Source organism: Netta rufina (genome assembly GCF_964035555.1).
Source record: "Netta rufina genome assembly, chromosome: 11".
NCBI lineage: Eukaryota > Metazoa > Chordata > Aves > Anseriformes > Anatidae > Netta > Netta rufina.
In genome coordinates, this window is record NC_140134.1 from 11,043,574 (window position 1) to 11,071,323 (window position 27,750).

The 27,750-nt window shown below is 49.0% G+C and overlaps 1 protein-coding gene across 1 annotated transcript in view; it reads right to left on the reverse strand.

Annotated features, from left to right (window-relative positions):
- ARIH1 (ariadne RBR E3 ubiquitin protein ligase 1) overlaps positions 1–22,384 on the reverse strand; it is a 55,144-nt gene extending 32,760 nt beyond the window's left edge. The window contains exons 1-2 of the mRNA XM_084293504.1: positions 21,873–22,384; positions 626–693 (exon numbers count right to left, since the gene is read on the reverse strand). Of these exons, the coding sequence (XP_084149630.1) occupies positions 626–693; positions 21,873–22,238 (434 nt within the window). The 5' untranslated portion in view covers positions 22,239–22,384. The remainder of the gene's footprint in view (positions 1–625; positions 694–21,872) is intronic.
- Positions 22,385–27,750: the final 5,366 nt, after the last annotated feature.

Genomic DNA, 27,750 nt, shown 5'->3' on the forward strand with positions numbered 1-27,750 from the left:
TAAGACACAAGCTAGAAAGCACCTTTACCTGCAACACCTTCCAAAAGCTAAGAGCCAAAGAGAAGCAGCCATAAAACACTTTGCTCAGAGGGAGAGACAAAACTCCAGCCATTATTTATACACACATTATTTATACACACCCTACAAAGGAAAAAACTAGCACTGCAAAACGAAGACCAGGAAGGCAGATGCAGTTTACCAGCACCCCTCACCAGTCAGGATGAGTTTGGTCTCAGCAAGACTAAAGAATAATCAAGTCAGGAACATGCATGCTAGGATCAGATGCAAAAGCACCTAAATCCAAACCCAAAACAGTTGAGAGATAACAGGAATCTGTTCCTGCTTGCTTTAGTCCAGAGTCTGCAAAAATCCAGCAGCTCTACGTATTAAAACTGAAAGGCACCCACCACTCCAAGTGGCAACTAGCTTCCAAAACTTCTCAAGTCTTGAAGGCATCATTAATATTAAACCAAGGAGTCACTCAGCCAGTAAGAGCTGCTAGAGGAGGAAACATCCAGAGCTTACACAAGAGATTCTCCTACCACACACACTGCATTCATCTGTTCTCACACTAATCCAGTAATAAACATTTCTTGCGGGTACGATGTGAAGTGTGGCTGCTTACCTCTCCATCAGCTTCTCTTTATCCCAGTTGAAATGGCTAAGCAGTATTCGAGTGATAGTCGCTGGATTCTAGAGAAAAAAGAGAAAGAATAATTGAGTAAAACTGTTTACCGAGCTGATGTTGTATCGTGAGGATCCCAAGCAGAGTTCTCAAAAAGCAGATAGGGAAAACAGCGTGCCTGGTAACGGGCTGCCTGCACGAATTCTGTCAGCTTATACTGGAGAACAGTTTGTCTTGACAGATAGAAAAAAATAACAAAAACCGCAACACGTCTCTAAAGCAAAACATCTACACGAGAGTACAGCTGAAGACTTCAGGAACTGGTTAGCTACTGCAGCCACAACAGGTGGGACATCTCCACGTCCCACGTGCTCACGCAGAGTGAACCCAGGATGCCCTTTAGATGCAGGAAGGGCTCACCAGCACCCACCCTGCCATTTTTTCCTGCACAGTATTTGCAGAAAAAGAATATTCCACATTTGTCCCAACCTCAAACCCCCAAACTCTGGGCTCAAAACTTGCCCAGAAAGTAACCAGCCATAGGGTGACGATGTCCATGAAGCCTCCAGGCGATCCCAAAGCACCCCGAGGTTCAGAAGCACTACGTCATTATCCAACACAAAGAAATACAGCCTGGAAAGGTCAAAAACACAGCTACAAAAAGCCAATTTTCAGTTTACTCAAGTTTTTCCTTCCAGCTATGTCCGTATCTTCAGTCAAGGCTCTGGGCACACGGGATGAAATCCCATGTAGCTTTTTTTTAAACCCCAGCACTGTGCCCTGGCTCCCCAAATCCCAGCTGTCTCAGCTCAGGCCGAGGACCATTTACACACAACAGCAAGCACCCTAGGAGTGGGTGCCCGTCCTCTGCCATTCCACACCAAAATGGAAGTTTGCCTGAGGGCAGATTTTCAATGGACACTCTGAAGCTGTTGAAAAGTAGGACATGAAATAGCAATGTGCTTTTCTGAGCCCGCAGGCTATAGCTACAAGTTGAAGCTGCCAGAAGCCAACACTGCTGCCCAAAGCAGCAGTCCCACCCCTTCCTCACCCTCTGCTTTATTGCCTGCCTACACAGACAGCTGCATCAGCACAAGGGAGAGGGCAGGAATACGGAGCCGGCGACAAGCGGGACAGCATCTTCCAGCACTGACAGCATCAGAAATGTTCCCTGAAATAAAGCCTCAGAGTCAAAATTTGAGCACAAAGAACTAGCCTTGCAGTTTATGCTGTAAAAAGTGATGGTTCTCTCCCTCTTCAGCCTGTTCTTAGTCTTATTAATGCCAACATGGCTTATTTAAGGCCAAATTAAGAATTTTTTCCAGCTTAAAAAGCCCAGGCAAACCTGCTTTAAAAAGGTTAGATGTTCCAGTGGAGCCCCACGAACAGCTGTGATGGTCAGTCTGCAGCCAAAAACCCAGGAGTCAGCACTGCCGAACACTCCCTACTGTGAACAACGGCCCGAGTCCCCCTCTGAACGGGTCTCACATGCGACATGGATGTGAGCTCGGAGCCATAACCCACACAGGAGACGCACTAAGGCAGCACGGAGCCCCCTTTAAAAGGAAAAGGGTTTCATGGCAGCCCTGCCACCAAGCAGCTCAAGCCTCCTGCACCAAATAGTACAACATCTATTTTTAATTAACTCTTTATTTCTACAGAACAAATCCTGCCCAAAAACAGGGAACCCACTAAGGCATACCAGCCTCATCCCATGCACAGCTCGCTCCATCTAATCCCTCGGGCCCACCGCCCATGCCTGTGCTCCAGAGCTACAAGCAAGTTTCAGGCAGCAAAGCGCGCGGCTCCCTCAGCCACAAGGATCCTTTGGTCCAGAGATCTGCCAGAAGGATGCGCAACAAAGCAACATTTTCTTAACTTCTCAAGCAACACTGAGAGCTTTAAATTAGCCCCAAGACTTGTGCTACAGCAGCCCCCTTGGCTGCAGCATTAAGGCCTCAGGGATCACCCATCAGTTGCTTTGCAGGCCAAGAGGTGATGGATGCAGTAGGCTGAGTTTTCTCATTCAGAGGAGGCAGACAGACAAGTTCTCCCCGCTCTGGAGGGTAAATTACGCTGCGCTAACACAGAACTCATTGCTCTGCGGTGATTATCGAGTGTTGCAAGGCAAATCCAGCAAACGCCGCTCGCCAAAGGACGCACGGCTGCGAAGAACAGGAGCATCTCGTTTGGGGCCTGTCCATTTTCCCAACCGAGTGCCACTGCAGGACAAGTTTCTCCTGATCAGATGCCCCAAACACCCACGTGTCACACACAAAAAAGCTGTTTTTCCACTGCGACAGCACACGAACCAGCATGTTATTAGAGGATTACACTTCAGAGAGGAGCATGGTTGGCGAGGTGGATTGTACTGCAAACACGCAGCTCTTGGTGGGCTTCAGCTACAGCAGGATTTGTTCAGTGGTATTTTTTTAAAAAAAGGGAAGACCAGCAGCACAACAAGCTCCCACCAGCAACAGCTGCTTGCCCCATCCAAGATGGGGCATTTACAACTTGGCTGGTTGTTCAGCACCACCGAGGATTAACACAGCTCTGCCCTTGCCCCCAGGCTGCACACGCAGCACTGTAATCCAGCAGGGAGGGAGGCAGCGGTGAGAGGCTTGGTGTGCACAACACAAACCACCCCTAAACACAAACGCACAAACCTCTGGCACTATGGGCTGTTTAATTTAAGGCTGGGCACACCTGTAAGGAGCTGGGTGGCAGCTGCTCAGCATTAACTGCTGGCATGTGCACGCTTCTCCCAGTTACTGGGGAGCTGCTCTGGTTGGGGTAAGTCATCAGCACCTACCCCAAGGAGTTAGGTGCTGCAGAGCAGCTATGTCCCATCACCTGCCCAGTTGTGTGTGGGTTAAAATGGCACCAAAATCACCCCAAACCCTGCTTTGACACCAGTTCTGCTGCAGCCCTCCGTCAGCGTGGCTGCTGCTAGGAGACCTCAGCCGTGCTCCAGGCACCTGGGGGAATTAACTCCCAAATGATGCTGGGTTACGCAGCGCCGGTACGTTTTCTGTCCTGGAACTAGACAGGCTCCTCATTTTTCACCCAGGATTGCGGTCTGTGAGTGTCACCCCACAAAGATAACTTACAGACAGGCTACGAAGCTGCTCAGCTAGGATTACCACTCGGGCTTGGAGCTGCAGCCGGAGAAGTGGGCTTTTACAAAGGGTGCTTTCTGTTTACCAAAGGAAAAGAAGTAAAGCAGCCAGAAACAGCTGGTAAACTAAGGAAAAGCTAACACATTCAAACGTTCAATTTCCATTCAGACGTGGTTTGATGAAAGCTGAAACAGCAGATCTAATTTACAGCAGTCGCCTATTAAATTTTACATGTCAAGCTGAGGAAGATTGCCTAGAGCTCGGGGCAGCGAGCCTGTTGATATCCAGATATAAATGAAACCCGAGGAAAGCAGCCATTTTGTTGAAATTCTCAGGGCACTCTCAAAGACTCGCTGTCACAACTAGCTAGCTAACAAAACACTCAGAATAAAGCTCTGCCTACACAGAAATGCAGGCAGTCCTGCAGCAGGGATTTTTTTTAGGTTAACAAAGCAGCCAAGTCCCAATCTGCTTCAAACAGATTCCACTTGACTACTGCTCCTCAGCGGAGATATTTACGTTTACTGCTCTCGTCTACATTGTCGTATTTGGACACACTGATGCAAGCAGGAGACACAGGGATGGGAAACCCTACAAAGGTTCAGAAATCAGATCTGGACTTCACCAAAGAAGCATCACAAACTGCAATAAAACTCCTGGATTTGGCAGAATGTGAGGGACTGGAAGCTTGGTCACAAATACCTGAGTTAAATTCTTTGTGCCACCAAAAGAAAAGAACAAACTGGAAGGAAGAATATGGATGCCTGTAAATGCTATAAATGAATTATGAATTGAAGATTATTGGGACATTAGCTTAAATCAGAATTTCCAAGCAGCATAATTTGCTGAATGACAGTTTGCAGCACTTGATCCATTCATGTTTTCATCTGTCAAGACGAGCTGCACGGTTAATTCTTGCAGTTATTACAGACAAAAGCATACTTCAGCTTCTCAGCACACGCTGAGAGTAAGCTGCTGTTCCAATTTGAGCATTCACTGCAGATAAAAACCATTTAACAACAACTCTGCGTTCTCCAGAAAAATTCTCTCTCACCTCCCTGAGACCTGGTATTGATAAATTCTTCATTTTGTTTCCTCCCATTTCATGGCTTCGCTTGTGTTTTGTTTTTTAATCACGGCAGCTCTGGCATTTCAACAGTTTTCATTCTAACTGCAGCATTTATTTCCCATTAGCAGCGGCCTTCTCAGACTCTGTGCATCGATGTGAATTTGATACTGCTTCCAGGTCGGTTTTCTATGAATCTGCTTTGGCACACAGAGAAGACGCTCCAGAAACACTGGCTTCACCCAAGCCCCGCACATCAATGAATGGTTTGAGCCTCAGCAGCATCCACAGCTACTTTCCACAGGCACATAAATGCCCCAAGACCGTATTTTAAATTCCCTGGCAAAAGGAACCCAACTGGCTTCAGGGCAGATGGTTGAGGTCAAAGACTTGTGCATGAAGGTGACGCACGTGGGTCAAAAAGCAGAGGGCTGCCAAGAAGAGTTCAAAACTACACCTCTTTGGAACAATCAAGTTTGTTTGGAGCATTTGCTCTGAAAAAAAAGAAGCCAACCACCATGTGTTCCAGTAAGGAGGCAGCATGTCACGCCACCACTGTAAATATTTAATCAGCCCAAACCACAGTGTTTGCCAACAGAAGAGCACCAAGTGGAAACTCCGGCTGCCCTCCGAGCACGTGCAGGAGGGAACGGCACCAACGCTTCCTGCTGCCGCATCGCTGCACACACCACACAGAAGGACACAGAAACAAACAAAACTAACCAACCTGACACGTCTCACGTTAGCAGGTGGAGTGAGAGCCACCTCCCCATTAAAAGGTTTGAAGGATTTCTTGATAAATTAAGGAGATTTCTGGCTTGCCCTAGCTGTAGCCCTCATGATGGCCAGGATCAGCAGTGGATGCACCATGTGCTTCTCCCCGCTGCCCTGCAGGTGACCGTAGGCTGGCGTGCCCTAACCCGAGTCACACCTGATGGGCACAAGCACCATCATTAATGGCATCATTAATGCCATCAGGTGGTGGCATTAATGCCATCAGTCGATGGCATTAATGCCACCACCGAGCAGGAGCAGCACAACCCAACAAGCCTTCATTTCAAACCCGAGCAGGTTTGCACTGAGCCCGCTTTCTCAAGGCCAAGAGCTCACTCTCCATCTCCAGGCCGAGGGCAGCCAGCAAAGCACGCCGGGCACCAAACTGCTGCTTCCTCGGTCCAACAGTAGCAGAGGAAACGCCAGCAGCGAGCCCTGCACTAACCAGGTCACCAACTGTTGCTAGCACCACGGCTCTTCATCTGTGTGTCTCCCAGCCCCGTGCAGGTAACCTTAGACATAAACAGAGTTGGAAGCGTTTTAGATAAGCTTCTAGCCAGAATCACGTTACAGTAATGCTGTCATCATCAGGTCTGCATTGTCTTACACGTGTGCTGAGTGCCCTTTGTGAAGATCCATTCACATCTATTCCTGCAGGAGACAATTACAGGAAATCTTACAAACTCAACCCCTTTTCTAGCAGCTTAACAAAATCCCCAGGAACGGATGAGGGAAGATGAGACGTAAGCACTGAGCACCTCCAGGACCTGATCTCCTGAAGGGCTTACCTTCAAACTTACTCATTTTTAACACCACCAACCAAGAGCTCCGAGAAGGCCCTAGAAAACTCTGGTGTAACCCAGTACTGGCTGGCTCGATTACAGACACAGTGTGAGTGCTGCTGGAGGACAGCTACAGCTATCAGCCCACTGCTGCCATCCCCAGTCTCCATCTCTGCCATCCCGAGGCCAGGGGGAGGATTACTCGGAGGTGCCTTTCTGCCTTGAGCCACCTCATGGTTTGTAGGGCCAGGTCAACAAACACATGTGGACCAGAAAGATCTCAGCTTCCAAAGCTTGCTAGAAATAAGAAAATTGGTACTTTATCTCTATGCACCCACTGAGGACATGGTCTTTGCGTCCTATAACTGCACTGAAGTGATCCTTTCAAATTATCCAGCTCTGAATCACTCAAATTTCCCTTTTTCCTGCATTTCCAGGCAGCTCAACTAGAAGACAGGCTACCTCCCTGCAACACCGCCCAGCACTGCTGTCCTCTGGCTGGTACCTACTGCAGCTCCCCCCAACACACACAGCAGCTTCAGCCTGCATCCTGATCATCTCCTTAGCTTCCCACGTCTTACTTCATCTCAATCGCCCTTCACACATCATCTCTAATTTTGAAAATTAAGTTTTCCAGAATTATTGAATTAGTAACATTACACGTTGGCACCAAATGGCAGCTTGATACGAAGATCTCAGCTTGTAGTAACCTCTTTATCTGCACTTTACTGATTGTTTCTAGCTGATGAACATACACTCTTTTAGCAGAGGGAGATAATAAAAAGCAACTTTGGAGAAAACTTTATTACTCCACTTAATTGGTTCAAGAGACAAAACCGAAGCAGTCAGCTGCTTCGCATTTTCTCCGAGCCTTTTGGAAAGTTTTCAGGTTAATCATTAAGAGCCACAACAAAGATCCATTGTCTAACAAAGCTTTTAAATCCGAAAAGAAATCCTCAAGCAACAACTCCGGGATGAATTAGCAGATTTGGAAATGCAAGAACTGCATTCACACTGCAATACTTCCAAATAAAAGCAGAGCAGATGGGTTTGCCATGCTGCGGTGTTCTGGGCAGTTCTGGCTATCTGATGGCTGCAGAAGCTCCACCACCAACTCGACGGAGATTTAAAACCACATGTGGGCTACAACCAAGGAGGCTGTTTTTAAGTGCTTCACCTGCGTTTGCTTCTCTACCAGGTTTGATAATGGGATATGGGAAGATGTCAGCCCCTCCTGCACACATTTTGTATGAAGAACACTTTGGCTTCTACTACCTTTCACTCCAGCTTCTGGGTGTAAAGGGCACCCTTCCCAAAGGCAGCATCACACCCAGTGTTTGGCTCCTCCTGGGGTCTCCCATCACCAGAAATCCCAACGTGGGAGCAAAGCTCAGCAGATCCGTGCAAGCAATGAGCCACGTCTACAGTTTCCGGAGCTGCCGCCGAGCGGCTGTAGCTGACATAGTGAGAGAGAAGCGGAGTGGGAGCACACGGGTGCCGAGCGTGTTTCCGAATGGGTTTGTTCAACCCATTGCCTCCCACTCACCAATTTGCAAAGACTTGCCTTAAAAGAGTAGGAGAAGGTGATGGCATCATTTCCATATAATTCATTCAGTTTACTATTTTGGTGGCTCCCTGAAGTCTCCCATTGCCACGGAAGAAAACAGCACACGGCGCAGCAGCTGAGCTGTGGAAGGGGTGATTTTAAGCGCCCCATACGTGCCCCAAAAATAGTTCTGGCAATCCTGAATGCAAAGGACCCACAGGTTCATCCAGGCAGAGGTCAGGTCTTTGGTAACCACCACTTCCCCCTCAGGCCAAAGCTTTAGCCAACATCTCGTGCCTCACAGCACTGCTGCTGTTAGGGTGAGAAGTCACTGAAACAAACAGATGGGTGTTCGGAAAGAGCACTCAGAGCCCTCTGGTTCCCAAATCAACAAGGTGCCATCACTTTCCCTGCTCATCCACCGTGTATCACTACCACAAGCACTATCCACAACGTGTATTTCGGCCCCATCCCCTCCTGCTGTTACACAGAACTGCTCTTCCAGACCTCCAGGCTCAGCTTTTCCCCTTCTGTCCCCTCTGAACCTGCACTACAAAGCTTCTCACCCCACTCTACTTCATTTTGACCCACCAGTTGCTGCACCATTCATGTAAATGTACTGCAAACAGATCCAATTGTGCCAAATACAGAGGAAAAGTGTTGGTTTTCTCGAGACCACAAGCACCTCAATAGCAGAAAGCAGCAGCAATCGATACTTTTAGTCCCACAGAAGAGATGCAAGGTTACGGGTTCAATTCTTGTCTCAAACCAATAAGACAATTCACTAGCACGGAGCTTGAAGGAAAGCGAACAATATTGATTCAAGAGGAACACAAAAGCTGATTTTGCCACGGAAAGGAATGACCCCAAATGACAGCGGTGGAATTCAGCGAGGGGGCAATGGGTACCACAACCCCTCAGCTCTGCAACATGGCTGCAAAGAGCAGCATTTTTAGAAGAAACTTGCACTCTGAGAATGGAAAAAGCCCTCCTGAACCCTTTCCAGTGCCTGTGCACAGACAGTACCTTTGACTGGAAGAACAAACAGGACAGTGACCGGGCAGAGCAGTAAAATGGGCTCGTCAGAACCTGCTCTGAAGCAGCTGCATCCCACTGCTACCAGAAGCAGCTCTGAAAGTATTTATTTTGGCAGCAACACAAGCTCGTGCAACCGCTGACCTCTCCGTGGTGGGAGCACGACTGCCTGCACAGCTACAAGTGAAGCAGACGAAGGCACTGACCCGGGGAAGGGGTTTCCTGGTTTATTTTAACCCAGACCACTTCTGGGACCAAGATCACGGTGAGGCCAGACAGCCGAGTTGGCACAACTTGGACAGGAGGGTCTTGTTCCCAACAAGTTTTTCTGTTTGGGAGATCACTGCCCAGAGCCACGTGCCAGACATGTCCAAGTTGGGTTCTCCTGCCAGAGCTTCTGGTCCTGAAGGCTTGAAAGCTCATCAAGGTATGATTTGATGCACATTACTGGAGCAACCCAAAGCAGCACATTGGGGTTTGGGGGGAAATGCTGTCTTCTCTGGGTGCCCACTTCAACATCAGAACAAATTGCTGCTGGGAAAGCCCAGATCTGCCTGTGTCACCCCCAGAGCCTGGTCTGTGTGCGGTGAGAAGATGGTAAAGGAATACAGCTGAAAAGGGAACATTGCCGTACAAATGCTTTTTCCTTTAAATCATTTTACAGAAGTGTGAGCTATCACAAAAAAAGCTGTCCCTGCTTCTTTTTCCTCCCTCAGATGCGTATCAGAACATTAATTTTGCTCTTTCCCCACAGTCAGCACTGTGCATTGCCAGATTCTGGTCCAGAGCCAGACTCACCCACAGGACTTTACCCGTTCCATGGGCTCAGTACCTCTTGGTAGGAACCTGGCGCTGTTCCTCCCCATCAGGTAGCAAAGGCGCTGCTCTGCCAGCTCCACAAGGCCCAGCAGCTCACGGAGTGTAAGGAGCAGGCTGCCTCGACCCTGCTCAGCAATAGCTGCGCCTTCTCCGTGGGTTTTGCATGCCCTTGGGTAACACAACTTCATTTTTGCTGCTTAAGCACCTGGTTAAACCACTGCAGCACTCAACAGGCAGTTCTGCTGCCTCAGAAGGATGCTGCCAGCAGATCTGTGAAGAAGGCAGAAACTGGACTTCACCCCAGGAGGAAATCAGTCCAGCACCATACAACCATGCACAATGGTTATGAAACCCTTTTTTTTTTTTTATGTCAGATTTAAAAAACAAAAACATTCCACGTGTTCTTCTCAAAGAAACCAACCCATCACTTCATTCCCAAAGATCTGCTACTCTGCGTTAAAAATCTGTATGCTAGAACAGAACTGACTGAAAAACGCCTATCCCACAAGGTACCTGCACCAAAGTCCTTCCTGGAAGAGTATCCTGCAGTATTTCTGTGATGTCAAAAGACTGGATTTTTCTGGGAGAAAAAAAAAATACATTGAAGAAGTAACAATACCGTGACATACTTCAAGTGTGTAGCAGAAGTCAGGCAGAGCAGATGAGGACATTTTCCTGACACCCATGGCAGCGACGCACACCAGGAAGGGCAAATTCCTGACAACTTGTGCTTGCTTTCCCGTAGACAATTTCTATAGCAGATCTGCCTCTAGGCTCAAACATGTGCCAAGAAAACAATAACAACTAATTGATTTTCTGGATTAAGCGTTGCAAGTTCTCTGGAAAGGTCTCTGGTATCTCCAACTGCCCTTTCCTGGTCTCAACAGTTTTTCCAGATGATGATTATGAAAGAGTGAGCTGCTTTCAGACAGCGTGCAAGCAGAGGATCAGAACCAAGGAATATTCAACTCAAATACGTCTCAAACTGTCAGGGAATCTGTCTTCCACCTGCTTTTACCAGGAACCAATGGAGAATATCTGTACCACCACGGCATGCTCACACAGACAGATGAGAGGTTTATCACAGGAGAAAGATAATCCAACCAAATGGTGCTTGCCTTGAGCCCACTGCCTTCATGTTGACTCCTCTAAAATCAATCATTTCCACAGATATCCTGAGCACACCTTTACCCCAAAGGATGCTGCTGGCACAAACATGGCCCTTCTGTCCCAGCAGCTGTTGCAGTGCTTGGTTACACGGTGCTTTGCTCTTCTGAGAAGAAGTTTGAACAAAAGGACAGGCTAACTCCCCTAGCAAAAGGCTGAGCTCCTGGGCTCAGAGGTGCTTGCGGGGGAAATGCTCATTGCTCCACCATCTTGAGGTACCACACTTGTGCAGCCCGTGCCCTGCATCCAGGCTTCCTCTTCAGAACATTGCAATTAACATTTTCCAACAGAGAAGGTACACAGCGAGTAGAAAACAGTAGGGCAAAATAACTTCAATGAGCAGCATTCCAGTAGCACTCAAAAATCAATCACTTAAAAATCTACCACGAAAGCTAAACAAATCCCACCCCAACACAAAACCACCTCTCACACCTCTCACTGCAGCGGCCAGGTTATCTCAAGTAAGTTTTGAGACAGGGTCACAGGTGGTAGGCAGCCGCTCAGCCTGTCAGATGATGTGACTGATGACACACACGGACTCGGCAGAAGAATGTTTAGCCAGCAGCACTTCACAAGCAAATTTTTAGGGAGAAATCCTTAACGTCCTTCCATCTTATCTTCCTTCCCCAGGTCTGGGTTTGGTGAGCATCCAAAAGCTCCATATCTCTCCCCTCCAGCCCTTATTGCTTCCGATGGCGTCCCCTGCTCAAGGCAGGGCACACTTTTAGTCAGTGGGCAGAGAGAAGCCTTCGCTGCTCACCAGAACAGTGACACGTACCGTAATTCTCAAGCAGAAACACTGCTTGGGCTGACTTCATTTCCTCGTGTTGCTGCTGCTGCTGCCACCTTCTCATTTCCAGCCCTCACCGTGCGTTACCTCCGCAGCAGCCAGCAGAAAGATGGACAGCCTCACCCAGCTGGGACACGAAACAGGAAGAACGTAACCCTCTGAAGTAGCTGCTGGCCAGGTGTGGTTTCATGCACACGCGATGTCACCTTGAGGAGCAAGTCTCCCCTAGCAGAGCCTACAACCCTCAAGTCACACAAAAACACAAAATCAAAGTTGGGGACCTCCGTGCTTTTCAACCTGACAGGCCCAGGAAGTCATCGCCGGTGCATCTAGGGGACGTAATCTTTGGCAACGTTCTCACCTTGGCCAAAGCCCCGGAGCAGATGTGGTTACGGCATCTATCACTTCCCCCCACAGAAAAGCAGCTCTACCTGCAGAAGCGCTATTTTCTGGCAGAAGTTGCATCTGCACCAGGAAAACCTGCCAGCATCCTTTCCCCAACAAGCCTCTTCTAGCTCAGACCACTTCTTACTGATGACTTTGCAGTTTACTTACCACACTCTGCTCATTTAGTTGTACTCAGTTTTATAGCCAGCAAAACGGAGCCCCAGCAACATCCCATTTTACGAGCCAAAACTTCCACTGGAGAGGTGATTTTGCCTGTTTACACCTCAAAACTTTCCTGCACAGAAGTCACCAGTGAAGAAAGGATATTCTGGAGGCACGAAGAGTTTGGCGATTCCTCTGTTCATGCTCATTCATGCCTCTGAATAAGGCACAGTCACACCTGTAACTGCAGCCACCAGCTGCTGCACATTTCCAAGCGCTCCCCCTCCAATTAGTTCCCTTCTCAGCCACCCCAAAAAGCAACGTGGGTCCCTGCACCACAATCTCTTCCTAGAAGCATCCTCTGTTAGTACTATGACTGCAAGCCCGCTGAAGGGTCCCTAAGGAACACAGCAAAACCTGGCAGCAACAGCACCGAGCCCTGCACGCTCCCATAAGCTACCTACAAAGCACCCACGAGAACTCCTCCAAGCCACGCTGCTGTTAAAAAACAGCACTTGGTGCGTCTCAAAACTGTCCTTATCATTCACATCCAGAGCACACAGCATCCCAGCCAAAAAAGTCAACACCAGAGATAGAAGACTCGATCCCAAGCAGTGACCCCCACAGAGGATTATTAACACGAGAAGGCAGATGAGATTCAGAAATTAAGGCAGCAGGCCAAGAAGCATGTATTTTTTACTAATTTCTCAAAAATTATACCAGTTTCTATACAGTTTTCAAACCCATTTGCAATACACAGCACAGATTTCCCATCTGGAAGTAAATTATCTCATTGCTTAAATGCAATAGTTTAAGACCTTATCAAGTTATACTTAATCTTAACTGTCATAGCTAACTAAACTCGCCTTTACTATCAGCTATCTGTCCAACACAAAAATGCCTTCAGGTGTTCATTTCACCTCTTAGCAATACAAATAAGGAAGCTTCAAACGCATCACTTTATCAAGTAAGATAAAGCTGAGTATGAGAAGGGTTGTTAGAGCACATGCTAATGCATACATAAAATATGTATGAAATTGAAGAATAAACCCAAGTTGCTCAGAGAGCCTTTCAAGTCATCACAGAAGTATTACTAATTACCCAAACAAGGATGTCAGACATGTTTGTTCATCAGATCTTCATAGTAATTAGAAATTGTTACTTAATCTTCTGTATGCACACACCAGGTGGGATTTTACCCTGAAGACTTCCACTTCACACGAAAACAAATTTCACATTAATAGCACCTATTGGGTTCGTTTATTGAGGAATGCAGAACAGGAACCTGCGTTTCTCATTGCAAGGCAGGGACTCATTGCCTGGGCTTACCAGAACTTGTCAGAGCTCCCAGAAGAGAAATGAAATGCTGACTACATGCTGGAGTGCTCTTCCATCGCTTTATTAAGAAGTTGGTGTTCGTTCTAGCTTTGAAATGCATCGATCAGCGAAGTGCTGTCACTCCCTGTTCTGGAGCCTGAACTTGCAATGCCTCGGGAGATTTCTCCCTAGGCCCCTCAAGACACAGATCTGGCACGCACGCTCCCTTCTTGGTCCTCAACTCTTTGTGTTTCAGACCATTCCCTTCCAACTCCCTAATCTGCCGATCCCAGAGCCTGAACTGGATGTCAATTTTTAAGAGTTAACTTCTTCTGTTGTTCCTCCCGCCGAGAGAAGCGCAGTGCAGACCGTTTGCTCATGAGAGTTCTCCTATTTTCCCCCAGTCCCTCTCCACATTTGTTTGCCAGACAAAGGAATGCTGCTTGCATTTTGTGCTTTGTTACACAAGAACACACGCGATCCAAAGTTATCAGCTGCAGAAGGGATTTGCACTTAGCACAGCCATGCTGAGCTCTTCCAGAAGTTCTGTACGTGCCCAGAACAGGCCACAGAAGCTGAGTCTCCAGGTGTTGACACACACACTGAGCGTCTTGGCACTAACACCCAAGGCAGTCAGTTGTATCACCAGCTGACTACTTTCAGGTATAACCATACAAACCTAGTTCTGCATTTTTAGCACGCGTTCTGCACTTCAAGATGACTTGAGCTGTGCCCAAGCAGAATCCCTCAGCAAGGGCTCCTACTCTACCCTGCTGACCTGCTGGAAAACAGAGTTCAGGGCTTGCATCCTTCACCTGGCGAAGCAACAAGCAAAACATTATTCTATCAAGCACAGGGGATTTTTCTCAAAATGGTATGAAGGCAATAAGCGAATGATCAAGCTTTGAATTCCTAGTGTTGGAGACTACCTCCCTCCAGCTCCCAAATTCTTCAAATTACAAAGCAATCAAAGCTGGGTCTTTTGTAAATTGCCATGCACCCTCTCTCCACAAGAAAAGGCATGTTCATGATGTCCCAGAACGTGGAGGAAACCTCAAACCCTCAAAAAATTGAGCAAGTCATACAAAAAAAAAAAAAAAAATCTCCTTTATATTTTAGCCTTTATGTTTCAGCCACAATCACTTTCACTGCACACCTGGTTTTGAAGCAAGACAGCCAAGACAGGCTCCTCGCACCGCCTATCTCAGTGTTTTCCCATCTCTGGGAATCGGAAGCTCCACATCATGCTCTAGGATGTAAAAGCTTTAAATGAGGAAGGTAGAAACCCCAGAATGTTTTTGAAAAGGCTGAAAGGAAGGAACTGAACATGCTAGCATGAGCACGAGGGCACCATCAGCGGTTCAAAAAAAAAGGCCACAAAGCAGAGCTTTGGGTAGGCACGCAGGCTACCACCCCAGTTCTCCTAGCTCGTGGCCACAAACCGCCCGCTCACAGGGCTCTCCTTTGATCCCACCAGCTCTCCAGCACTTCCTAAAAGACCTGGCGACACCAGGGGTGCTGACAAAAGGGACCCTGATGCCACCACACTTGCACGAGGCAAGCCAGCGTGCTCAGAGGCAGGTGCCTAAGCTACAAGAAGCATTTTTTTCTCCTGAAAAAAAAAAAAAAAAAAAAGTCTCTAAATGGCTCACTAGCTTCCTCCTTGTCCCAAACGACTTACATGCTGTTAAAAATACCTGCCTAAGACTTGGAATTTGAAATTATTCCGGGCATTTGCAGATCTCAGCCTCTGCAAACAGAGGAAAGGCTTGGTGCAGCTAGCTGTGTGAACCTCTGTACTCGCACAGCACTCTTACTACCCTGAATACCAAAACCAATTACTCAGCGTTACTATGCCATGTAAACAAGGGACCTCTTTTGAAAGAGTGTCTGTAGTCATAAGGACATTTCAAATTCTAAAAGGCTCTGATTTGTGAAGCACAAACACTGCTGAACTAAGTTACAGATGAAACTCGGCTTCTTAGGAAGCCTTCAATAGCAGTTCTCAATGCATTCATTTAAGCCAGTATTTCCATCACAGCTCGAGATCAAAAGCTAAAAAGCAAGCCGAGGAATCAAATATGAGCCAGGCAAAGATGTTCAACTTCCCCAACCAAAAAATACCTGGGATGGTGCAGATTGAAGCATCAGCGGCTTTTTCCATCATCAGATTACAACCCACAGTTCTTCCTCCAGCTCAGAGTTGGTCACTTCACGCCCGAGCCTCCTGCAGTACCCTACAGGAGCTCCTGTATCAAACACGCAGGCATCTGTATTCCGGGCTGCACTCAGATGCACCATTTGGCATCACCAAGTAGCTACAAACCTGCCGTGTGCGTTTTACAATAAACGAGGCTGCAATTTTCCTGCAATTGCAGAAGCCAGAGCAACTTCGTGATGTTGAGCAGCGTTACACACCTATAGACAGAAAAAAGCCTCCCAGCCTTCATGGATGCCAAACAACACAGGGAACACAGCCGCAAGCAAGAGAAAACATCACTTCCAATATTTTTAGATCCCTCCAGAGGACTGGAAACACAACCCAGAACAGATAAGGTGCAGACTGAATGACACGGACGGGACTTTCATTATAAGAAGAGCACAGTTCAGAGTTCAGTGAGAACCATAACAGCAGACCCAAAATTCCTTGTTTACTCTGCCTCACGCATGGAGTAAGGGGGAAGAGAGCTTGTTTTCAAAGAGAAAAAATTCAACAGGTGGCAGGGGGGCTTGGGGAGGTGCTGTACAGGGAGCTACTTCTAATTTATGAGCTTACAGCCTCACTTCAAACAAAAGTTGAAGTCTTCCAGGTCTCAGTTTTCATCACAAGAAGCACACCCTGTCAAACTGCAGTTCTGTGCACCGTGCTCTTAAATCCAATACTGCTTGCCAAACAGCACTAAGCAAGTATGCAAAGTATTTCTGAATAGGCACAGCACTGCCCTACACTTCCATGCCACACCACAGGAACACTGGACGCATCAGAAGGGCGGCTTGATTTCCTATTATGAAGTTTAAATTCCTGCAAGTCAGAAACTAAGGAGTGAGAGCTCGGGATAAGCAGATAGAAAGGAAACCACAGCTCATGTATGACTGAACAACACAGCTACTGTTTCACACCAAGGAGGGTGAGTGCTGCAGTCTCTATTAGGACTTCTCCGTGGCACAGCAGTTTGGGATTTAGAGCAGAACCACCACTTCTGCTTTGCGTGCCACGTATGGTTCTGCTAACTAGAGCTAAACCCACAGGGAATATCAATGGCTGCACGTATCTTTTGTTCCTCCCCCCCCCATAAACAAATGTTTAAAAGTAACGAAAACCAGAACAAAGTGTTTTCAGTTTCATTTTGCAAACGTCCCCAGGACACAGCAGTCCCCATCTGCACCCACAGGCCCCCTGAGAGGCGGCCGCTTTGTTGGGATTCCTGCAAAGTGACGCTGGGGCAACAGAGCCCAGCATCAGTTTTTACTCATGGACAGCCATGAGATTTGTATTTGGCCTAAAAGAAACAAATCTAAAGCACAAAGCAAGTGGGCCAGTTAAGCACGAGCTTTAGCTTAATCTGGAGACTTAAAAGATAGAACAAACCTGGTAACTCTGAAGTTTATAATAGTATTTTTTTGTTAGCTTTATTATATTCAGAATTACATGTCTTAGCAGCCAGGGAACAGATAGGATGTCATTTCCAAAAGCCTCACAGTGATGGCTTGTAGCAGATTTCAGGAGCACTTTGTCACAACGAAGTTTGTTCCGTTCCTTGGAAACATTAAGCGCATTCCTCCGATAATGAAACACCTTATAAACGCCGTGTGACAGAACCATGCAGTTTAACAAAGCATTTCCTTCCAGCATCATAACATGCAGGGCCCCAACTGAATTTTATTATCAAATAGCTAACCACACAGTAAGAGAAGTCAGAGCCTTGCAAACTCACCTTGTACAGGCACCGCGAGCAGACCCAAAAGCAAGCAGCATCAGCCTCAAGTGCTTCCTCCCACAGACTCCTACCTAATGCTTGTCAAGCAGCTTCAAGCACTCGGGGTTTTCAAGATGTCATCTCGAACATGAAATCCAGTTCTAAGCACAGCCCTGGATGACAGCAGCGGTGCCTGTTGCTCGCTGGAAAGTCATTCCTATTTTGGACAAAGTATTTTGAACGCATTGCCAAGACCACTGAATTACACCACTACGTGGGAGATTTCCTAAGTTACGACTGGAAATCAGCACTTTCTGTCTGAGCAAGAGAAGCCACTGTGGAGTAACACCACTCTTCCCAAGCCACACTGGACTGACACTTGCTGTAACAGAGCCTGACTAACTGCAGAGCAGTGTTCTGGGGGATCTGCACTGCCCCGGTCACAAAAAAAGCCACCCCTTGTAGCTTCAGAGCAGCCTGGGGTTTTGGCTTATTGCAACATCAAAGCTGCAGCCGGTAAGGATACTCACTTCTCAACAAGTTATCCAGCCTGGTCCTCTAAACAAGGACCAGTATTCAGTATAACTGTTCTGATGTTGCACGTTACCTGTTCTACCCCGCAGAACCTCATTTCACAGCCTGCAGTAGAGAGGAGAGGTATTTCTGAGCTAGACTAAGTTGCGTGAGATGCGGTGCTTCTGTCTCTTCCCAAAGCCAGGGGGGTCTCATGAGCTCACAAGGCACGACACCCAGCTGCGTCCAGGGTGCTGCTCTGGGTGGGAAAAAAAAAAAAGCAAGGGCTCAGCTCCCTTTTCTGTGCTTTGTTTTTAAATGTCACCATCCATCTCCAAGCTTCACCCTGAGAGTTTTCCAATACTTAACCCTGCTGAAGTCCAAAAAGAACAAATGTTGTCAGGTGACATCACAGTGATGTCAAACACTCCAGAAAAAGCCGATCGAGAGCGGAAAATGAACCCAACTTAGAAATAGCAAAGTTGCACCAAGTTGCAACAAGGCAAAAACACTGAGCCAAGCAAGACTAGAGAGACACCGACCATCACGTGCTCTATTCAGAGTAGAAATAAACATGCTATTCTAAACATTTCCAAGTTTATTTTCAGAAAATCTACAGCAAGGACAGAAATAGCAGTCTGATATTAAAAAAAAAAAAAGAAGTAATGATGGTAGAAACTTATTTGGACAGTCCCTCATGCCACAGTACGGAGAAGACGAATACGGGGATGACATCCAACTGTGGGAAAATGCCTTTCAAAGGAGGCAACCTTTTGTTTACCAGAGCCTTCATGTCTAGTTTTTTGCAGTTGTTCAGTCAGTTATTCTGCCAGCAGCTGGAAAAAAAAAACACCCCAGAAGTCCGCCCATTTACGTTGACAACTAAAACCAAAATAACTTGTGGAATGATTCTCTTCTCCATGTAATTATAGCAATATAATGGAAGCGATATTTGGATCTGAGGTGGGGTTTGAACGTCTAAGCCAACCAACAGCGCGAGGTTAGAGGTTTATTCATCCCCCTATTTTTGCATTTGGAGGAGAAGGGGAATTCTTGCCATGTGGCACAGGGAGTCAAATCAGATTATCAGCATAAAAGCTAAATATTGTGCAAAAATCATCATTAGGCACCTGAAATCCCCCTTATGTTCAGACAAGAGAGAGTGAATGCAAAACACGGTGAGTATCTGACTCACTCTGAAACCTCCCGAGTTCACTGCAAGTTTAGCGGTCTTAGATGGCCAAGTGATAGAAAAAGCTAACAGCTCAGCACTCAGCAGCCATCTTCACGTGCACGTTACCTGCTGCCAGCACAAATCACACGCCTCGTAGCCAGGAAGTTTATCACAAGTTAGCCACTACTTCAGCAAAGCCTTTGTCAGGTCAAATCCCTGTCCTGAGAACTTTGGGCTGTTCTTATACAGCTTGCAGTTGGGAAGTGATTAAATGGATGGGAAAATAGATTTAATTCAACTCCTTCCACTGGTGGTTATATCAGCTAATAACTGTTCTTCAGGACCCGTGTTTTGTCAGGGACAAAGGCCCAAGGCCCTGCACATGGAAGCTGTATCTGCAGCTCAGGTACCCCCCCTTGCAGATGCTTCATGGCTCACCGATACCCTTTCTTCTCATTGCACCTGCAAAACAATCAACTGAAAAATAAAACCCACGACTGACTTCTGACCAGAAATTGGTACCTCCTCTGATGAGAGGGCACAGGCCCTACAGCTGAAGCTTTTGGACATCAGGGCCCTCTGCGTGGTAACAAATAAGCTCCTGAGGACTGCAACAGGCAACTGCAACTGTTATCATTTGATATCAAACTGCATTTAGATACACAGGGACCAAAGCCATCCAGTTCTAGACTGGAACAAGTGAATCACAGGACTGCAACCAAGGATCCGCAGCAGGATCCTGAGCCAACGTGAGTCCAGAAAAGGTTTACTGAACCAGAAAAGCAGCAGCAGCAATCCTGGTTGGATGCCAAAAGCAAGAAATATACAGAACGGAGCCCTGGAAGCTTTCAGCGCAAGCAAGAGAAGTGAGGATGAGCAAATGCTGAGGCACTGACTGAATTAAGTTCACTTACCTCCGAACAGGCTAGAAATCCAGTAAGGTGCCATTTCAAAGCAATTTGGAGTAACTTAATGTTTTCCTACCCTCTTCTGATGTCTGCTAGCACTTGAGCTGATGTTAGGTCCTAGGCTGACTCATACTCCAAACCAACTGACATTCTGCACCCTGCTAAACCAGGAATAACCACCACAAACCTAACGCCAAGACCTAAAGCAGCAGCCACGGAGCTCCTGCAGGCTGGCTGTGCTCTGCAGAGCCCCACGGAGCCAGCTCAGGGAAGGGCCAGGCCCCCCACCACCACCCTGGGTGCAAGAACAGGAAAAGGGTCTCCACCTCCCTCAACTTCTGGCTAGTTGTTCTGCTATGCTGAGGCCAAGTGTTCAAGTTATACAGCTTGAGAGCAGTGTAAAAACGAAGAAAAGCCATGGACCAGAAAAGAGGACCTCATTTAAATCAGCTCCTTAAAAACATGCAGGTGAATTCCTCAAGCCAGGGACACACAGGAGCAGGATGCTCACTATTCCTCATCAACAGAAACATTTCCACCACTTTGCTTACTCAAAGCTGGGACAAATGGTTGAGTCTGTCCAATACCACCAGTCCGGGTGGTGATTCTCACAGCCTTAGTCATTAAACACACCCCCACCATTTTAATCACTACTTCAAAGAGTTAAAAACTTCACCGAGTGTTTGCATGTTTACTTCCCATTTGCACATCTTCATTTCCCTCCATTAGGATCAATAACTGGGAGCAAGGAAATATCCATACGTAACCAGGAGATCTTCTTTAGCTCTCATAATCAGCTAATCGAGCCAGACTCCTTTATAAGCCTTACATGCGCGGTACTGTTATTAAAGTTATAAACTTTAATTTGACTGAAGAGCTGCCATTTACTCATTTCCTAGGTGAACACTCGGGCAGTTGTTTGCATCAAGCTCCCCATAAACTACGGTGGATTTACAGCGCGTGCAGCCACATTTTAAAGCTGCTCGTGGAGTCCCTGTAAAGCACAGGACAGCTGGGCAAAAACATTCACTGAGGCATCTGGCATTTAACGCTGGAAGTACATGCAACTAGGAAGCAACTGATTTGGGGGAATGGTGTCCTTTGTTGTGTAGTATCAATAAATTCAGTCTCCTCACACCACTTAGGAAATGCAATACCTTCACACTGCTGCTCACGCTGTCGGCTAAGGAGAAGCGTTTGCTGTTTGCTGGCTGTAACTCTGAATACCACCAAGCAAACCGAAACAAAAGAAAACACACGCACTCCGGTCACCTGCAGGAAAAGTGGACGGCACCAGAAACTTAGGGCAAGCCGGAGGAAAACCCAGCTGTAAATATTTAGGAAGGGATGCTAGATAGCCTCGGCGGCTTGAATTTCTTCCAGCAGCACAAGAGCCGGGAGATTAGATACGCTGGTCGGAAGGCAGTGGGTGTGCTCTGGAGCCCTGCTTCGTTTTTAAAACGCCACAATTAAAGGGAGGTGGGATGGGGGGGGGGGGCACAGCCAGCCCGTTCCAGAGCGCCCAACCGCTGCCCTGCCTCCGGTAACCGGGCGGCTGGAGGGGGGGGGGGGGGGGGGTGGAAAAGAGGCAAAACAGCGATATTAGCAACAAAAGGAAAGAAATCCCAAATGGGAAAGGCACAAAGGGGGGTGGCGGGGGGTGGGTTGGGGGGGGGGGGGGAGGCCGAGGACCCATCCCCAGAAACCGGGGGGAGCCCCCCAGAAACCGGGAGGGGGGGCCGGGGGCCCCCTCGGCGAGGCGGCGGCGCACCTGGATGACTTCGTTGACCTCGCGGATGCACTCCACCATGTGCTGCAGGATCTGCTCGGCCGTCAGCACCTCGTAGCGGTAATCCTCCTCCTGCTCCGGGCCTCCGCCGCCGCCGGGGCCCGGCCCGCCGCCCAGGCCTCCTCCTCCGCCGCCGCCGGGCCCCAGCCCTCCGGTCTCGCCGCCCAGCAGCCCGTCGCGCTCGCCGCCGCCGCGCAGGCCGGGCTCCACCAGCTCCACCTCGCCCAGGTCCAGGTTATCGTCGGGCTCGTCCTCCTCGTCGTCCTCCTCGTCCTCCTCCGCGCCGCTGTCCTCGCTGCACTCCTCGTCCTCGTCGAACTCGTAGTTGTAGCCCTCGTCCGAGTCCATGGCGAGGCGGCCAAGCGGCGGCTCACCCCGCCCGCTGCCTCGGCCGCCTCAGCGCCAACAAAGGGACGCGGCCGCCCCGCTCCGTCACCGCGCGCCGCGCACGCACGGCACGGCACGGCACGGCGCGGCGCCGCACGGCACGGCACGGCGCGGCACGGCGCGGTACGTCACGCCGCCGCGCCTCAGGCGCCGCGCCTGCGCGGCCGCCGCCATCTCCCTTCGCCCCGCCGGGAGCCATCTTGAGTGCGCGCCGCTCCCCCGCCCGCTTCCTTCCCGCCCCGCGCGCCGCCGCCATCTTGAGTGCGGCGCGGCCGCCATGCTGAGAGTGGCCGCGGGGGGTTGGGGAGGGGGGCTCATTGCTGGGGTTGGTCGTTGGGGGGGGTGAAGGAAAGAAGTTTAAGTGCAGAATCACAGAATTGTCTAGGTTGGAAGAGACCTCAGGATCATCGAGTCCAACTTCTGACCTAACACTAACAAGTCCTCCACTAAATCAGGGAAATGGGAGAGAAATCCCAAGGAAATGTGAAGGAAAGAAGTGTGAGGGAAATAGGAGAGAAATGTGAAGGGGAAATGAGAGAGAGATCCAAGGGAAATGTGGAGGAAAGAAGTGTGAGGGAAGTAGGAATCACAGAATCACAGAATTTCTAGGTTGGAAGAGACCTCAAGATCATCGAGTCCAACCTCTGACCTAACACTAACAGTCCCCACTGAACCATATCCCTAAGCTAAGGAGAGAAATGTGAAGGGGAAATGAGAGAGAGATCCCAAGGAAATGTGAAGGAAACAAGTGTGAGGGAAGTAGGAGAGAAATGGAAAATGGGAAAGAAATCCCAGGGAAATGAGAAGGAAAGAAACATGAGGGAAATAGGAGAGAAACTTAAAGGGAAAATGTGAGAGAAATCCCAGAGAAATGTGAAGGAAAGAAGTGTGAGGGAAATAGGAGAGAAATGTGAAGGGGAAATGAGAGAGGGATCCCAAGGAAATGTGAAGGAAAGAAGTATGAGGTAAACAGGACAGAAATCCCAAGGAAATGTAAAGGAAAGAAGTGTGAGGGAAATAGGAGATAAATGTGAAGGGGAAATGGGAGAGAAATCCCAGAGAAATGTGAAGGAGAGAGGTGTGAGGGAAGTAGGAGAGAAATGGGTAATGGGAGAGAAGTCCTGGAGAAACGTGAAGAAAAGAAGCGAGAGGGAAATAGGAGAGAAACATGAAGGGAAAGTGTGAGGGAAGTCCCAGGAAAATGTAAAGGAAATAAACATGAGGGAAATATGAGAAACATAAAGGGGAAATCATAGAAGCACAGAATATCCCAAGTTGGAAGGGACCCATAAGGATCATCAAGTCCAACTCCTGGCACCGCACAGGTCTGCCCAAAAGGTTAAACCATGAATGTGAGAGAAATCCCAGAGAAATGTGAAGGAAAGAAGCGTGAGGGAAATAGGACAGAAATGTGAAGGGGAAATGGGAGAGAAATCCCCAAGAAATGTGAAGAAAAGTGTGAGGGAAATAGGAGAGAAATGTGAAGGGAAAATGTGAGAGAAATCCCAGAGAAATGTGAAGAAAGGAAGTGTGAGGGAAATGTGAGAGAAATGTACAGGGAAAACATGAGAGAAATTCCAGAGAGATGTGAGGAAAATGTGATGGAAAGTAACATGAGGAAAATGACAGGGAAATATAAGGCAAATGTGAAGGAATAATTTGTGAGGGGAAATAGGAGAGAAATGTGAAGGGAAAATGTGAGAGAAATCCCAAAGTGTGAGGGAAATATGAGAAAAATGGAAAATGTGAGAGAAATCCCAGAGAAATGTGAAGGAAAGAAGTTTGAGGGAAATATGAGACAAATGTGGAGGGAAATTCCAGAGAAAGGTGAAGGAAAGACATGTGAGGGAAATGTGAAGGAAAAAAGTGTGAGGGAAATATGAGAAAAATGTAAAGGGAAAATATGAGAGAAATCCCAGAGAAATGTGAAGGAAAGAAGCGTGAGGGAAATATGACAGAAAAAGAGAAAATGTGAGGGAAATGACAGGGTAATATGAGGGAAATGTGAAGGAAAGACATGTGAGGGAAATGAAATGACAGGGAAATATAAGGGAAATGCAAAGAAAAGAAGTGTGAGGGAAATAGGAGAAGAATTTAAAGAAAATGTCGGAGAAATTCCAGAGATATGTGAAGAAAAGAAGCGTGGGGGAAATGACAGGATAATACGAGGAAATTTGAAGGGAAAATAAAAATAAAATGAGGGAAATGACAGGGAAAAGTGAAGGAAAGATGTGTGAGGGAAATAGGAGAGAAATTTAAAGGAAAAATGGGAAGGAAATCCCAGGGAAGTGTGAGGGAAATAGGAGGGAAACCTGAAGGAAGGAAATGTGAGGGGAATGTGTGGGAAATTACAGGAAAACGTGAAGAAAAGTGAGGGAAAATAGGTTCAGTGAGGTGCTGGTACCAATATGGGTGTGTGGGCTTGGCCCTGACCCCTCTGTTTGATGCTTTGCAGGTTTCATTTGATGCAGACGTTGCCCACACGTGGGGCAGCCCCTTACCAGCCAGCGTTTATCAGATGCCTCCATCTCTGTGTTTCCGAGGGCTGTTTCCAGTGTCCCAGGAAGAACGTGGGCAACAGTGATTACAAGCAGTGGGTCCCTACACACAGCCCATGCTTTCCAAGGAGAGCAGCTCCACACACCTCTCCCAAGGAAAACTGATTTCGTGTGGGCCATTCAGCCCCTGGGAAAGGTCATGCAGCAGCAGGCATGCAGGCACTGCTCACGTGTGGAACAGCAACATCTGCCCATGGATACAGGGAGAGGCGATCCAGCCTCTGTGCCACTTGTTTTTCCCTGGTTCCCAACCACGAGGCCTTGTGTGACCCCAGCTATGCCAGGTGGCATCTCTGCTCCAGCTTTGCTTTCTGGTCAGCGGTGATAAAAATAGCCAGTTTTTCACAGTTGTGCTGGGCATGATTCCCTTTCTTCAGTGGGCTGCATAACCCAAAAAGGAAAAAAAAAAAAAAAAAAAAAAGCTCCTTGAAAAGCTCCTTGCAGGGCAGGTACTATAAAAAGAGGCAGCCTCATCTGGAGCTGTTTATTATTTAATCTGGCATTTTGCAGGGGAGCAGAGTATGCACTAGTGGCTCTGTAACGTGCTCACAAACAGACCTTTCCCTTCTCTTCCCTTCTGCAAACAGCCGGGGCTGAGCCTGCTGTTCGAGAATGCTCTGGGCAGGTCAGGGCCGTGGAGCAGCGCCGCGCTCAGGTGCCCCCATCCCTGCTGGGGCCTCTCTTGGACGCTGCCACGGAGGGCAGGGGCAGACACCGAGCTGGCCGCCAGGCTGCGGGTCTGGGGCGCGGCAGGGGTTGAGCGCCCTTTGCCCCCCACGTCACACAGCGCCCTGAGCTCAGCTCGCACCCCACGACCGCCGGCTTTCTGCCTTTGCAGCTCTGTTGCCAATATCAGACGTGCTGGGCCTGGTAGAGCCGAGGGACGGGGGAGGTGAGCTGGGCTTATTGTTTGCAGCCGTTTGGGGAGCGCGAGGGACTCCGGTTGGCTTGGTAACAGGCTGTAGCCTGGCCCAGAGGAGAGCCGGCTGATAGCAGATCCTCCCTTGCTGTTCACTGCGGATGTGAGGAGACTGCACAGCCCCGGGAGGACTCCAGGGCTGCCTCCTCCACCGCCAGGCACTAATCCTCGGCTTCCTCGTGCCCTGGGGGATCGTTTCTCCCTGGGTGAAGCAGGTCATTCTGATGTGGTAACATTCTTCACCCACTTTGCCGGGATGAAAATGACCCGGTGCCCGGAGGGCGGGGGAGACTCAGCCTCGCAGTATGCGGCGTAGGTGTGAGGAGTTTCGTCAGCTCTTTGGGCCGGGAGTCACCGCGGCGCTTTGTGTTTGTGCAGCACCTGGCACAGCGGGATCCTGCTTCCTGCCTGTGCTTCCGCTGGCCTAATGCAGCACAAACAACAAATACCTTACGAAACAGGCAGGGGCACTTGCAGAAAATTAGAAGCTGCCGCCCGAAAGCTGCAGGGGTGTTTATTTGCTGATGGAGCACGTAAAGCGTAATGATGGCCGCAGTGTCAGGGGCTGAAGCGCAGGGTGAGGCCTTTGGGGATCCAAGCAGATGAGGTGTCTGATTTTGGGTGGATGCTCTGGAGGCCTTGCTGGGTACCCGTCTGCACCTTCAGATCTACAAGTAGCTCCAAAAATCAGTGCCGGGTGTTTTGTAGCACCACAGTCTCCATCCATGGGGTGCCTGCTGTCCTCACATCCTGCTCTGCCCCGGCATCGTGCCTGTGACCGGGTCAGGAGCACATCCCGGTGGCACAGGTGGGTGCGGGCTGGGCTGAGAGACATCGGGGCTGGGCACGCACATTGCCTCATGCCAACCTACCGAGTAAATAAAGCCAGCTCCCTAATTACCCTACTTATTTAGAATGGCGAAGGCCTGGGCATTAATCATCCTGCCCTACATAAATATAAATAGCACCGGCTTTGTTTAGCTCTGGGCTTACCAGCTGGACGCTTGCCAGGCTGGTGCCATCTCACATGTCAAGCGTTGGTGGCTCTGTTGGTTGTCACAGGCCCTCGCCTGGTGCCACAAAGCCCACGCTCCGACCTCTCTGTGGCTCCAGGACCCTCTGTGCCAGGTGGTGGCTGGCTGCACAACTCCACCTCATGTCCTGGTGCAAGAGGGGTCACAGAGTGGTGCAGTGTCCCCAGGGGGTGTGTGGCACCTCCAGGAGCTCTGTGTCCTGCCCAGCTGGTGATGTGGGTCACCAACAAGCGAGTGGGTTTAGGGCAGCGCGTCTGCTGCAGCACCCGCTGGGCCTGAGGAGCTGAGAAAGGTGCTGACCAGGCGGCACGGTTTGATCAGGGCAGCGTCCTAGGGGCCGTGCTTCACCTTTCTCCACGGGACGGGGTCATCCAGGTGTTGGCGAAGGGGTCCCTGCCCCGGCTGCAGCCCCGCTGCCACCCCAGCACCCCCGCCCCGTGCCTCCAGCGCCTCCCCGCTGCCCTCTCCTGGCCCCTGCCGAAGCTGCAGAGCTCCGGAGCCTCCTCCAAGCACGGTGCCCTTGTGCCCCTCCGGCTTCCTGCAGCTCTGCAGGGGTAGGGTGCCGGGTACGGGCGCTGTCGCTTAATTCACGGGTGTCCTAAGCCCCAGCACCGCCTCGCTGTCCCCCAGGGACCTGGCAGTGTCACCTCCCACCTGAACATCTCGCAGGGGAAATGCTGCAGCCCATTTGGTAGCGCATAGTCCCTTAGAAACACTGAAACTTTCTCAGGTATGTGTTTATAGAGGAAGGCAGGTTGTGTTCAGGCTCATGGTGTGTCCAATCTCCAGGCACCAGTGAACCTTCACCTGCTCTTCGCAGAAACCATCGGTCACAGCAGCTCCGTTACACGCGCAGTGAATGTGCCCTCGTTCTCTTCCTCCCACCCAGTGCAGGGGTAATTTCAGACAATCGCTGCCTTCCAAACCCAACTATCTCCCTTTCTGTGCCTAATTCCAGTACT